The sequence below is a fragment of the Atractosteus spatula genome, chromosome 14 (genome assembly GCF_055471065.1).
Source record: "Atractosteus spatula isolate fAtrSpa1 chromosome 14, fAtrSpa1.hap1, whole genome shotgun sequence".
Lineage (NCBI taxonomy): Eukaryota > Metazoa > Chordata > Actinopteri > Semionotiformes > Lepisosteidae > Atractosteus > Atractosteus spatula.
This window is the reverse complement of record NC_142719.1, coordinates 3,755,350-3,769,497: the sequence shown is the minus strand read 5'-3', so window position 1 is coordinate 3,769,497 and position 14,148 is coordinate 3,755,350. Positions and strand designations below refer to the sequence as shown.

The following is a 14,148-nucleotide window of genomic DNA, read 5'->3' as shown; positions in this document are numbered from 1 at the left end:
AAAACTGAAAGAAATGCAAATTTTGAATCTCTGTCTTGATGCACATTGAGTGAATAAAAAATGTACTAGTCTGAGCTGAAGTATTTCTACCTTAAGTCTGCATGAAACAACTGATCTCACTTCAGTCCTCACGTACTTGGTCGAAGCTTGGTGAGGTCATGCGCAGGTTAGCTGAATACCCTAAATAGGAATTGTAGAATAGAGGTTCCTAGTCCCATTCCTGGAGTGCTCCAATCCAATACATGCTCTGTATCACACTAAATTACCTGTTCCTTACAACCAGGAACACTTGTTAGATATTGGCGAATTCAACATTCAGTATTTTGATCCACATGACCTATGAACTGCTAAATTGCACAACTCACCCATTTAACGGATCATTGTTAAGTTAAAATTGAATTAATATGAACTTCACAATGGAGTTATTTCCTGCGGAACCTGTCAGATGGGGGATCTCTGGGACCAGAGTGGAAGGCCCCCTGGTAAAGTGAAAATCGGGAATGCGTAGCGCAGGTGAAATGTAGGCTTGCGTGCTCCGGAACGTCACTGAGACCCAGACGTTTCTCATGCTCTTCACATCACTCTAGAAACTCTGTTTCTGAAGGTTGACCCGGCCGATTCCACAGGCCGTTCACTGAGCCAGCTCCAGCAGTCAAGTTCCCCCCCCAATTTCTGGTTCTTTTCTACCTACACTTCAGCATTATCAGTGAAAAAGTTTAAAAAAATCCTTGGGGAATCCCAAAAATCGATGCCTCTGTGGAGTATTGTGAGAGCAGTGCTTTCGGTTTTTGTTTTTTTTCTACTTCCTGTGTTGCCCAGGGTGACAAGGGGTTTTCTGCAGGGAAGTCAGAAAAACTTTGGGCAGCTTTGTTATTGAAAGAAAATAATGACATGTTTCTGATGACGTCGCTAAAAACAAATAGATGGGAATATTAAATAGACCACTTCATACAGTGTTAATGCAAAACAAAAACATTTTAATACTGCAGCTAATAATAAAAATCTTGACTACTGTATATGTGTCTTTTAGTGCAACAATACGCAGAATACACAGGTGAAATGCACACTGCTTTTCACTGAGAAATCCACAGAATTTATGCCGTGGATATACTTTTTATATTTAACATTTAATAATATAGTAGAAGGTTTCTTCTGGAACTGCTGATGAATGTATTCTGAATACCATTATAAGAACGAAGATTAAAAAAATAAAATTCAAAGCCCTGAACAGGAACAGAAGGATGTATTCTCACATAAGCTTAAGCTGAAACCATACTGCTTTCTCTCAAAGTCACCTTGTGGGCTCAGTGTTCATGTGCACGAGAGACATGAATGACTTCCTAATGAGAAATAAAATCCCTGTATGAGATCATTCTCCTCTCAGCCATGTTCCCACAAACACTGTGGTTGGCTTTAGAGAGTCCTCTCCAAATTCCAAGTAATAAAATCAATCAATCAGATTTCAGGTGTAGTTAATATGCATATACTACAGACTGTGTACCTGCAGTGGGGTGTTATAGGCTTGTGAACTGTAGTTCACAACTAATAAAGGTAAAGATAATCATGTCAATTGCCAATCAGACTATTCACTTCTCCTTCTTGGTCAAATCCAAACTCAGCTTACTATACAAGAAAGAGCGCAAAGAGAAAATAGTAATTATTTTTTTAAAACAAATGTTATATACCATATATAATATATCTGTATACTGTCACATGATGCCCTTGACCTCTGACCTCTTCTAAGGGCCACAGCAAAACTGTTATAACTCCCTATACAGTACATGTGGGGTCCTGATCACTGTAGAACACACATATGGGCCCATGTATTAATTATTGTTATTTATTTTTGGTCTTGTCTGGTTTGGTACTTGGTGTTATCATGCAAAACTAGCTCTGACCCCGCTAATTTACGAAACTTGATTACAGACATCCATTCCTCTGTTACTGTAACTCTCTCACCTTTTTTAAACTGAAAATAACTGACACAACGACTACTTTTAGTCCATAACACATATTTGGAGATGCAGGCCAAAGCTTAAACCTGAACAGTTTGAAAGGCGGTGTTTAAGGGGTGCTGTTCAGAGTGAGCACCCCAGGTCATTTTGAGCAAGCATGGCAGATGATACTGTGATGTCACTGCGAGGTCTGTACTCAGAGAGGATTGTGGGAAACATTTCCAAAGGAGCTCCACCACACTTTCTGCAGCTTTGGCTCCTGAAAACCTGGTTGTTGTTTTTTTTCTGTTTTTGCCAAGCTGGAGTTCTTTTTTTTTTACAGTCTTGCTCAGTAAGCCATTAAGACTCACTAAACAGCAAAACATAAACATATTTCTTTTCTTTTTATCCTGTTTTAAACGTCTACAGAAACAGGAACACTCACACACCATCTGGGACTTTTATCCAGTTTTCTTTGATCAGATTCTTGCTCATTTTAAATAAATCATTGGATCCTGCTGGGCTGAAATTGAACTGAACTGTATTAATTCCTGTGTTGTCTTGAGCTGTGCCCCCCAACAATCGTGTGCTGTTAGGGACCCGTGCAACAATTCTTTCATCACTCATCTCGTTTTCAGTAAGAAGCAGTAGTTCAAAGAAGAAAGGAGAATGAAAGTGTGTTGTGGAGTACAGCAGCACAGCGAATGCATTGCAAGATAACGTTAAATGAATCATCAGTTTCCTACTATGTGTCTATGTGATCCTAATGGAAAACTTGTGTTTCTACTTTGAGCTCCATTAAAGGAAATATTAAACTAAATATAAATAAAATATTTTTACAAGTGTTAATATTCTAGAGGGTCATTAGAAGAATTCCATGTGAAGATCCCTCCTCACCATACTATCTAAAAACAACAAACTCCTGTTTATTATATTGACACAAGCAAATTACTGTCATTGTTCTGAAATCTCCTATGATGTCATGGATATAAAGCATCTTTTCTTCAAAGGCTCTGAAAGCAGATGCAGTTGCAGTAGTGTCTTCTGTATCCTCAGATGACTTTTGGTCACGATGGAAACTTAAGATGTTCATTACTTTCCTCATAGTATTGCAGTAATGGTAGGTTCGAAAGATCTGCGTTATATCGGAAACTGACTGCAAATCACTTTGGCCACTGCAGTGTCCACTCTCCTTCTCTCTTCCTCCGTGTCTCTCTGTGTGCTGGCCTGGCTTGTGATGCTCATCTGTACGTCTGGTGAAAGGGGAACAATGAGCTCTTTTAAGGACAGAAATCTCATCCTGTGTTCAGGCCTGAAAACTGGGCAGCTGAACAAAAAGAGGCATTGACTCCGAGTAGAGAAAAAAAAGACGAGAAGAAGCCCCATGCTGAACCTAAACTGAGTCTCCGAAACATTCACTGGCCATGTCCACAGTGGGTTTGAAAATTGTCCCTTCAGCCCTGCGAATTGATCTCTTAATATTTTCAAACAAACCTCCATTATCAGAGCATACCCTCTCTGCTGTAGGGGCTGAAATTTGGACAGATGGGTAGAGCATGCAAGGCTTTTGCAAACTAGGTTCTCGTTAAAACAAAGCTGTGATCTCTTTGGATACCTTTATAGTACAGAAAACAGAAACAAAGAGACAAGCTCACTCTCTTTTATTGGTCCCTTCTATCCTCCCTTTTATTACAGATGGTATATTTGCTTTGCTGGCAGGTAGAAGACATAACACAATTCACGACACATTTAACACAACATGAACCCCTTAAAAAATAAGAGTCATACGTAGATAATAGATAAATAAAGTAAGATATTGCAGTGACTAAGGGTTCGTTCAGGATAAAGGACAAGAGGAGATGGTGTAGACACACAAGCACCTGCTTTTATTCTCTTTTACAAAACAAAACACACCGGGGTATACACACACATTAGGGGACAGACGGAACACGTACACAGGTTTAGGATGGTAACTCTTTAACACACTCTACACGCTTAACTTATGGGACACTAAGCTTCAGAGGACACTTTAGCCAAGACTGGTCTATTTACATGAGCAGGGTCAGTTGCTGGTCATCTTACGGACATCCCAGACTCCCCCCAGCTACAACTCCCAGCCTGTTCTGCGATTACCCTCAGCAACTGGGTGCACTTCCTCCTCACCACTGGGCAAGGGCGCTACAATATACAATCAATTGTCCAAATCAGGCAGGTTAATTAGCCATGGGAATAAAAGAAAACTTGGTTCTATTTGAATCTAAATCGACACCCAGACTGGAGGGGCTCAGAATCACTGTGCAATGATTGGCTTGATAGTCCGTGATTATATTGACCTTCTGCACTGCCTGTTAGATGTCTGAAAGCTGTAGCTGTTGTGCACCAATAATTTTGCTGGATACCTTCACAATCCTGCTCAGTCTGTTTTAAGCATGTATTAAGGTCACCAAGCCAGGCAACTGCAGCAAATGTTAGGACAGCTTCAATGAAAGGTCTATAGAATAATGTCATTGTTTTAGCACACACATTAAAAGAGCTGGGTTTTCTCAGGAAGAACTGTTGTTGTTGGCTCTTCTTACGTATGACATCCGTGTTTTCCTCAAAGGTTAGTTTGCAATCAACAATAGTGCCAGGATATTTGTAACTGTTGCTATCACTTTTCTTTCCTTATTTTATGAGTGCATTTTAATGCTTTTATACTATTCTCTGAATACTAAGCTACCCTTTCTTCTTCTGCCAAACTGTGTGCATTGTAAGTGCCGGAGAGCACAAAAACAAACAGCAGAAGAAACACGGACTCAGAGGTGTTTAATGAGCCTTATCTCAGATACAACTGAACTTTCACAGGCATTGTGCAAATTAAACTTGGCTGCACAGCCATTCATTCTATTATCCTCCTTCATGCATCTGCGACACCATGTCCAACTGCATGAATTCCCTAGAGGATCGCATTATTCTGAAATCCCATGGAGGCTGTCTTGTTTTCTTCGGAATACACATTCTGGAATGCCGGCAGACATGTTGCTCTTGAGCCCCAGATGCTCAGTGTAGGTATCCCCACCCCTCTCTCCCCCACAATCAAAGCTGGGCCTACACTCTCCCTGCCACCACACAAATGCAAATTTCAAGATAGTGCTACTCCCTTGCTATCTTAGTGCCGTTTTTGTTTTAAATCTAGTTAGAAAGATAAAACGATAGAGGATGCTTAAAAGTTCTTAATCTAATAAATTAGCTTTTTTCTGCATGAAATGCTTATCTTACAAACCTCCTTGTGGGTAAGCTCTAAAGACCACTTTACTGTATGAGGATGCTTACTTATCCGATGATGTACTGCTATTAAAAGTAACCTGCACGGCACAAGTACTGAGGAATTCCATACCAGGAAAGACACGCGCCTCTTAAACAACCTTTTGCGCATTCTTCCCTTTACACAAGAACTGGAATTTTTAACCCCTGGGGTTATTCCATTCTGGGAAAAGCCACACACACAAATGATGTAAATAATTCTTTGGAAATATATGCATGCCATACATTCTTCAGGAGACAGTAGAGACTTTATATCATCTGCAAAATCATGAAAGGTCCCTTTAAGAATCAACAGATATGCAAGGAGCTGGATATTCTGCAAAAGAACAGGAAAAAAAGCAGACGTTCAGATTAGAAACATGGTGTATAGCATTAAGTACTGAAATGGTGAGGTGGATAAACTCTGTGACATAATGGTTTTTTTGGCACGTATGAATGCCGAAGGGTATCAGAACTGTAATTCACCGAGTTCCCAGTTGCTGGTTCATGTTCTTTGCTGGCTCTGATGTGAAGCACGAGCCTTTTCATGGCCCAGTAACAGAGAGGATTACTAAGGACCCCCGTTTGGCTGGGCAAAATCCTGAAATCCATCTTCCGTAAGCTGGAGAGGCCATCGCTCACTTCTCCACCTGACCTGTTGTGCAGTGGGCCTGCAGGAGCAGACCCCAGGTGGGATGAAAAGTGCTGTGTGTATACCTGCAAGGAATTGTTTTACTGTTACTATTGCTACTGCCCAACAACAAATCTGGACTATTATTAGATTGGTTACAATATCAGGTCCTTGATACACAAATGGCAGTTAGGTTCATGAGCATACGTGGACAGAACACAGGGGTGCTACTGCACAGAGAGAGATTCTGGGAATCCGGATTGCGTTTTGTTGAAGCCGACTGAGCGATCCTTTAGTCAAAACAGGGTGGAATACTTGGGTCATTAAACTACTAGTAAACAAATGAGCAGAGTGGACAGATTCTCTTCTCATTTGTAACCTTTTTATATTCTTAAAGCACTCAGTGCTACTACTGGTGTCCCTGCCTGACAGAGACATGCTTAGAAATACAATTTATATCCAGCAGTAGGAAAGAAAGAAATCCCTTTCAAACACACTCCAGAAAAGCATGACAGTCCAGAAACATGCTCACCTAATTCTGAATTCAGATACAGGCCATCAAACCTCTCCCCACACAAACCACAATACATGATTTTTAATCAATTAAAAGCCTTATAGGTACAGTTCTTGAATACAAGAGTGATTCCACTGAGAACCTACAATGGGTGTCAGACATTCCTGTTCTTAAAACAGCGACAGATTCTAATCTTGTTAGCCAGTCCCTTCTACTGTATCTAAAATTTCCTTTTGTTTATTCCTCAAAGGCATTTCTGCTCACAGTTCCAGCATTGTTAAGGAATGTGTAAAATCTGATCAAATAACTGAAAGCTTAGACAAAAATATCCAATACACCATATATACAGTTTGTGTATATAAATCAGCGTTATTTTCTACTATTTTAGCATCATGTTATTTATGTGTCTTTAAGACATCTCAATTATCCAACCTCTTAAAAGGGACAGTAAAAGCTTGGTGTAAGAGACCAGTTACTATTTAGAATCAGAATCACATGAGGCTGAAGAAGCCCCTTTGTATTATGAATCAATTTCACATTTCCAGGGGAAAAAATTGTGTCACCATGGCAGCATGTATTTAAAACCTTCATCATTTTATTTTTTTTTTAATTACTTGAATTACTGTGGTACAGCAGGAGCTTCATACTTTTTACATCTGCTTTCTTTTCAGTTCCTTAAGAAGGCTTTATCTCCAGGAATCTGCCTCAGTCCAGATCAGGACTGCAAATTAGCAGATCAAATCTGACATAAGAAAAGCATTTGTTTTGTTTTGTTTTTTTGGCTTTTCTCCTTTTCATACTTTCACATTAGTGATTAGAAAAAAATACTTTCGAATTCTTACAAGGATGCATTTTGAAATTATACTGCCTTGATATTCCTAAGCCGGAATATACAGACAAGTAAGAAGAATATACTGTGCTGTGAACTACAAATTGTCCAAAAACATAGAGCCAAAGAAGTTGAAAATGAATGCTTTACTAAGACAGCAGAGGTCAGTTTTTCCTCTGCTATGCTGAATCTGTCAGACTGTTGTAGTTGTAGCCACAGAGCTCTACACAGTCACCAAGTTGTCCCTGGGCCTAACTAGGAGGACATGAACTTGACATCTTTTTATAAAGCTACAGACTGGCTGGACCTCCAGACAAGTAATTGGTGTCCTTTATTGTCATTGGAAGCTGCTTTTTCTCCACCGTTCCGAAACAACATTGAGAGACCTCAACACACATTATGGGTTATTACAGGGCAGGACAAAATGATCTCTTGAAGTTTCTTTTGTGCTTCATCCAACATGTACTGTACCTGGAGGACCTGCATTTTTCACATTTGTGTTGGAGCCACTGGACGTATTCCTGCACCCAGTTTCGAAATAAGAACAGACTGATTTCTATTCACCATTTGGTGCAAATTTCCTATTTAGAGTTTCAGGGTTGTGTGAAAAACCACACAGATGGGCCAAATGGCATTCCCTCTTCGGCAGCCTTTCTACTGTTCTCATGTGTGGGCCATTCTTTGAATCTTCTCTGCAGCAGCACTGATATCTTGTTTGCAGGAGCTGTACAAAAGCTCCCTAAGACTTTCACTGCTGCGTGCAAAAGATATTCCTAAAGAAGTCATGCACTAAAGGCCTCACTCTATGCCAGTATTTATATGTGATCCATTAAAACCAGCTGTCTGCTTTGGATGCTTCCACTGTTCACAGCAGTATTCCCATATTTTGTATTTGTTTTTTTGTAACTGTGAAGAGCAACACAACCAAACAAGATCGGGTGTGGATTGTGTCTTCAGAAGGGTGCCTCTCTGCACCTCTAGTGACTCTCTAACACTGTGTTTGCTTTTTGACAGCCCCTTTATAATAAAGGCACGATCATGCATTCCCTGCCTGTCTTTCGTTTCCCTAATGTGTAGAAATCCCCAGGTTATATAACCTTTTCTGAGTGAAGAGAGCTTGCACAGCCCTGGACTCGGGCTGTGTGGCCCAGGGGTTTTCCAACAGAGCCCGTGAAACCAAAAGTAGACTCCTCACAGCTTTGATAAGGGAATTGCTAGGTCATGAGATCCCAATTCCCAACCAAATAATGAAACTTCCTGGAAATATCTTTATACAAGATCTACCAGGACCTCCATCAGATTCCAGGAAAACCAATCAAACCCTCACAGGAGCTTGCAGCCCCACAATCATTCGCAGCTTTTCATGTTTGAAGTTCAGAAAAACGGGCGCGCCAGTACAAGTCCTGGAAAATCAGCTTGTGGTGTAGTGATCGTGTGGGCTTGTATTGCAGTTCTTCTTCACAAACGGCAATGTGCCCGTCTTCGATTCATCGTAATAAGAATGTGTGAGCAGGTTTGCGAAGGGTAAGATGAGGAATACATTGCATTAGGTAGAGCAGAACACACAAGTAAAAAGTGTCTACAAAGGTATTTGGTATTGATTAAATTACAAAGCCTTTAAGATTCACTGTTTAATGCTCCGAGCTTGTGATTTCTGGATTCCCAGAGAGATTCGACCTGATGCGGGTTATTAATAGCTGAATCGGCTCTAGAGTCTCCCTCCTGTGGGCCGTGACAACTTGGTTTTTTAAAAAAAAATAACTGTTTTCCTTCTTCCTTTACATATTTCGCTCGACAGGCCACAATGTGGAATCTGAAGAATGTGACAGCTGCTTGTTTTAATGGTAGGTGGAAACCATATAGCAGACCAGACATACACATATTACAATCTGAGACTGTCGTCTGTAAACGTCTGATCTCCCAGCTTAGCTGAGGGGAAGTGACGCTCTTAGGACAGAGCTGAACTGGGGGTGGAGGTTTAAAATCTAGTTTTTTCCCACCTTTCACAGACCCAGGCCTTTCAGAATTGGGGACCTTGAACTCCCCGTTTGTCCTTAATATTGGAAGATGTGTTGAGATACACAGCTGGCAAGAGTCTCCCCCCCCCGAAATGCTAGTGTCTTACAATTATAGTGAGTGCTTTACAATACAGAACAAGGATCCTGGCGGGGCAATGGCCAAGGTGATACGGTGTGGCTACTTCAACTGCGAGGCCTGGCTGACGATCTTGCTGTTATGTCATCCTGCGTGCCCCTGTGCAGAGATGTGTGTCTACAGAAGGGCCACACCACACTCGCAACTCGCCACAGTGAAAGTCACACATATCACGCAGCCGGCAGAGGAATCCTACTCCACTGGGCCCCTGAGCAAGGCCCTTAACCCCAACTGCTCCAGGGGCGCTGTACAATGGCAGACCCTGTGCTCTGACCCCAAGCTTCTCTCCTTGTCTGTGTGTCTGTGTCTCATGGAGAAAAGCTGGGGTATGCGAAAAGACGAATTCCTAATGCAAGAAATTGTATAGGGCTAATAAAGAAACATTATCACATTATCACAAGCAAACCGATGCTGAAAAGACACACCCCCAACCCTCATACATCCCACCAGTGGAAAACATAGCAAATCGAATTCATTCTTTGATTTGTGGACTAAGGTCAAAACTACCAGCTGATCGTTTGGCAGAGATCAGGGGAATCTTTATTTTATTTTTTACATATTACTTTATTTTACAATTGGGGGAGGGGGGGGGTATCAGCTAGTGATCGCGACAGGGCTTGCATCCTCTCGGACGGACTCTTTAACCAGATTATGGGAGCGCAATCACGGCTTTTCTTTTCTGTGATTGTCAAAGTTGATTAATGGTAGCGCAGCTGGAATTAAAGAACCCCCCCCCACGCGTGCGTGACGTGACGTGACGTGACGTGCTCCAGCGAGTCCGCGCGGAGAAGGAGGAGACGCCGCTGAAGTTAGAAGCACGGTGGTGAAGGGGGGGGGTTACGCGGAGACATAAATAATGTTTTAAGTACCTTTCGGTGAGTTTTTAAGCCGACTTGCGGGGTAGCAAGAGCAAAAACGACAACAGAGAAGGGTCTCCCTGCCGGCAAGCCCCCTCCGTCTCCCCCGGCGCAAACCCAGCGGGTTATCGTGCAGCGTCATCGGCTATCGAAAAGCTCGCTAGCCGCAGCCTCGGACCGGCGTTTAAACTCCGATTACATCGAAAACAAATAGTGTAAAAAAAAAAAAAGAGTGAGAGAGGAGAGAGAGCCACTCCTTTCGTTACGGTGAACACGTAAGGAAAATGAAGACGTAAAAAGAGGGGGAAAAAAAAAACAGGTTGAAGAAGCTAACGCGTTATCCACGGGCGCGTATCGCTCAAGACCGAGAGCGACAGCAAACGAGACACGTCTTTTTTTTTAAAAAAATATATATATATTTAAATACAAAAACGACCCCACGCCTTCGCTTCCACCCAGCCTCGCCGATCCCTGGGCTCAAAGAGGGGAGGGGGGGGGGATGAAACTTGCCCCCCACCCACTCCACTCCACTCCACTACCAGTGCAACTTCCAAGCCATCTCGTCTCACGATGACCAAACCGATTGCTGTAATAAAATCCCCTTTGGCGGAAAAAAAAAGCCCCCCCCTTCCCCCCGAAACTACGAGATTGGTAGTCCTTCGGCTGGCTCACGCCTTGTAGGAGGGGTTAGCACGTTATTTGTGAGGCTGGGCTGGCGAGCCCATCTGTAGTTTTCGGTGAACTTGCTGGGGAGTAAGGTGCACGGGTGTGCGTGTTTCATAGCGGAACTTTTAACTACATTTCTTACCTCTCCAATAAGATCGCAAAAGGATTTTTTTTTTAAACTCGTTTTTTTTCTTTCTTTCTTTCTTTCTTGCTTTGGTCCCGGATTGGAATTTTTAATTCGCGTTTAAAGTGACTTTTGTCGTTGTCGTCGTTGTTGTTGTTGTTGTTGTTTGCTTTTATTTTTTATTATTATTATTTTTTTTTTAAAAAAAAAACCCAAACCAAACCGAGAAAGACCGCACCGTTTGCAGATTTTAAGGATGGGTTCCCAGCTGTCCAAGGGAGTCGTCGTTGAGTCCAAGCAGCCTGCCGCCGACCCCGCGGCTGCCAAGACCAACGGGCAGGTGAGCACCGTCTCCTTCTGTGCCACCCGTGTCGGTTCAAAATATCCACGCAGAACGTAAAAAAAATTAAATAAACGTGGGGTTGAAAAAGTGAGGGACCGCACTGGTTGCATTTTAGGTTGGTTGGAACTTTTGGGTTTTTTTGGGGGGGGAGGGGGTAGTAATTTAATCAGCGGCGCGGAGGTGGGGGCTCCCCTGAGCGATGAGTGTCGTGATGATGAATTTTTATAAGTATATATATAAAGATAATTGTAGGATTTCTGACCGGGGCGACACGAAAGCCCGGCTCTGTGACCAGGATGTTCAGTTCTCTATTGTTCCTCAGTTCCCTGTGTGTCGGGGCCAAAGTCTGACCGCCCCCCTCCACCCTCCTTTATAATCGGGGTACACGGGTGCAACGCGTCCGCATGCGGAAGTGCGATCTTGCTTTGTTTTGGACGAGGGGTTTTGGGGGGGCTGCATGTTGGGGTGCCATCATCAAGCCGGCGCTGGAAGCCCGGTTAGATGGGTAGCCTGGACAAAGCGGGGTGCTCAGCCCCAGCCCCCCCCCCCCCGGGGGTGTGCGCGCTGGAAGCGGGGCGCATCTGGCTGCTCGCTTTGCCACCGTGCAGCTTCCACCGCCGATCGATACTGTGGGCGACAGAGAGATGCTTTTGTCTGCCCCCCCCCCCCCCCCCCTTCCTGCGTGACCGCTGGGGTGCTTTATCGCGTCTCGGCGTCCGTCGAGTGATTTGGGTGTTTTGTGACCCAAATGGTCTTAGTTTTTGCCTGAAACTGCTGCTTGATGGGGACACTGGTTCTCTACAGAAATGGGGGTGGGGGGCGGTGCTGAAAGGCGCCAATCTTAGTCTTAGTGTGCGGACCCTAATGCAAAGCTCGGCGGATAACCCCCCCCCCCCCCCCCCAGCCGCTCCAGGGTGGAATAAACGTTTTTGGGGGGTCTCCTCAACCCGGGTTGAGAGACGCGCTGGTGCATTTGCCTTGGCGCCTCGGTGAGCATTTTTAATTCTTTTGTTGGACCGCTTGGCTTGCCGCACAGTTCAGTCTTTTGCGCGGTGCTGTAGCGCCCCCGAGTGGCGAGGGCCGTGAGCTGCGCCCCTGCCGGCTAGGCGCGCCCTTCGAAAAGGTGAAATCCGTGTCGGGTTGCTGCATCCTACAATGCACGTCTTTTCTGCAAGACGGCATGGTGTTAACACTGCCGTTCCTGGGTGAAAGAAAGAAATAACAAACGTGTTATTCTGTGCATGCGTGGTCCGTGTAGTATACGGTTTTCAGACGGTATTCTGCTTTTTCCCCCCCCCACCCCCACCCCACTCACCTGCCTCTCAGGAAAATGGCCATGTGAAGACCAATGGGGACGTGTCCGCCAAGGCGGAGGGCGACGCGGCGGCCAACGGCAACGGGTCCGCCGAGGCGGTGAAGGAGACGGGGGCCGGGGACGCCATCGAGCCGGCGCCCGCCGCCGAGGGCGAGGCGGCCAAGCCCGAGGGGGAGGCGGCCAAGGAGACGCCAAAGAAGAAGAAAAAGAAGTTCTCCCTGAAGAATTCCTTCAAGTTCAAGGGCCTGTCGATGAAGAAGACCAAGAAGGGCAGCGGGGAAGGCGCGAAGGACGAGGCGGCCGCCGCCGCCGCCGCCGCCTCCCCCTCGGCCGAGGACAAGGCTGACGGCGCTGCCGAGGGCGGAGACGACGCCGCCGCCGCCGCCGCCGAAGCCACGGCCAGCGAGCCCAAGGAGAGCACGACGCCGGCCGAGGCGAAGGAGGAGGCCGCCGAGGAGCAGGGAGCCAAAGCCAGCGAGGAGCCCGCGGGGAAAGCCGAGGAGGAGGAGGAGGCGGCCGCGGAGCAGACCGAGCCGGAGGCGGCGGCGGCGGCGGCCGCGGAGGCGACCACAGCGGCCGCAGAGAAGGAAGAGCCCAGCTCGACGCCTTCCGAACAGAAGGAAGAGTGATCTTGACTTCGGAACTTTGTGAACTGTTTTTTTTTTCCTCTTTCAATCTCTCTCTCTCTCTCGGAAAATTATATATATATATAAAAAAAAAGACTTGTGCCACGTTCTTTAAAAAAAAAAAACAACAACAATAACCCAATACAAACCACCATCCCATTAACTACCGATGCTCACAGTCCCGGTTTCCATAAAACGAAACAACTCCCATCGCCAGTTCTGCAGGGGGGAAAAAAAAACCTCAAGCAATGCCCAGGTTTCCGGACTTGAAGCTGGATGTATTGTAAACAGGTGGGGATTGTAAAATTCATCCGACTTCGCACCTCTTTCCAATTGATTCCTTTGCCAGAAGACGAAAACTTCTCTTCTTTTTTTTTTTAATGGTGTGGCAACCCTCTATTTTTCTCTCTCATCTCCCGAGATCGCGGTCTCCACCACATCAGTGAAGCTTGAAAGGACTTCTCCAACTGAAATGACTGTTCACACAACAGGAAACCCTTTTCAGAGTCTTTATCAACTTTTAAGAGTTCAACATTCCTGTTTTACCCCACCCCCCACCCCAATATAAAGTATTTTGTGATGTATAGAGAAACGAAACATTTTAACGAGAAGCTTATAGTCCTTTTGTTTTGTTTACATTGTATTTTATTTTTTTCCGGCTAAAAACCACAAGCTTTCGGTCTGCTGTGTTCACATTTCAAATTTAGTGGGGGCTGGGGGTTGTATGTATAATGTGAGCCTTTATATCTGCTTTTTCGTCTCTGTAAATACGTTTTTAGCCAATTTTTGGTTCTTTTATTTTGCTAACGTTTTAAGGATGTTCATGGTTTTATTGTAACTTTAACGAGGGTAAATAAATGTTGGATCCATGGA

The 14,148-nt window shown here is 44.4% G+C and overlaps 1 protein-coding gene across 1 annotated transcript; it reads left to right on the top strand.

Moving 5' to 3' along the window:
• The first annotated feature begins 10,916 nt into the window (after positions 1 to 10,916).
• Positions 10,917 to 14,148, top strand: LOC148820425 (myristoylated alanine-rich C-kinase substrate-like). The gene is made up of 2 exons (XM_088932810.1): positions 10,917 to 11,331; positions 12,661 to 14,148. The coding sequence occupies exons 1-2, from the start codon at positions 11,248 to 11,250 to the stop codon at positions 13,276 to 13,278; spliced, it is 702 nt and encodes a 233-aa protein (XP_088788936.1). The 5' UTR covers positions 10,917 to 11,247; the 3' UTR covers positions 13,279 to 14,148.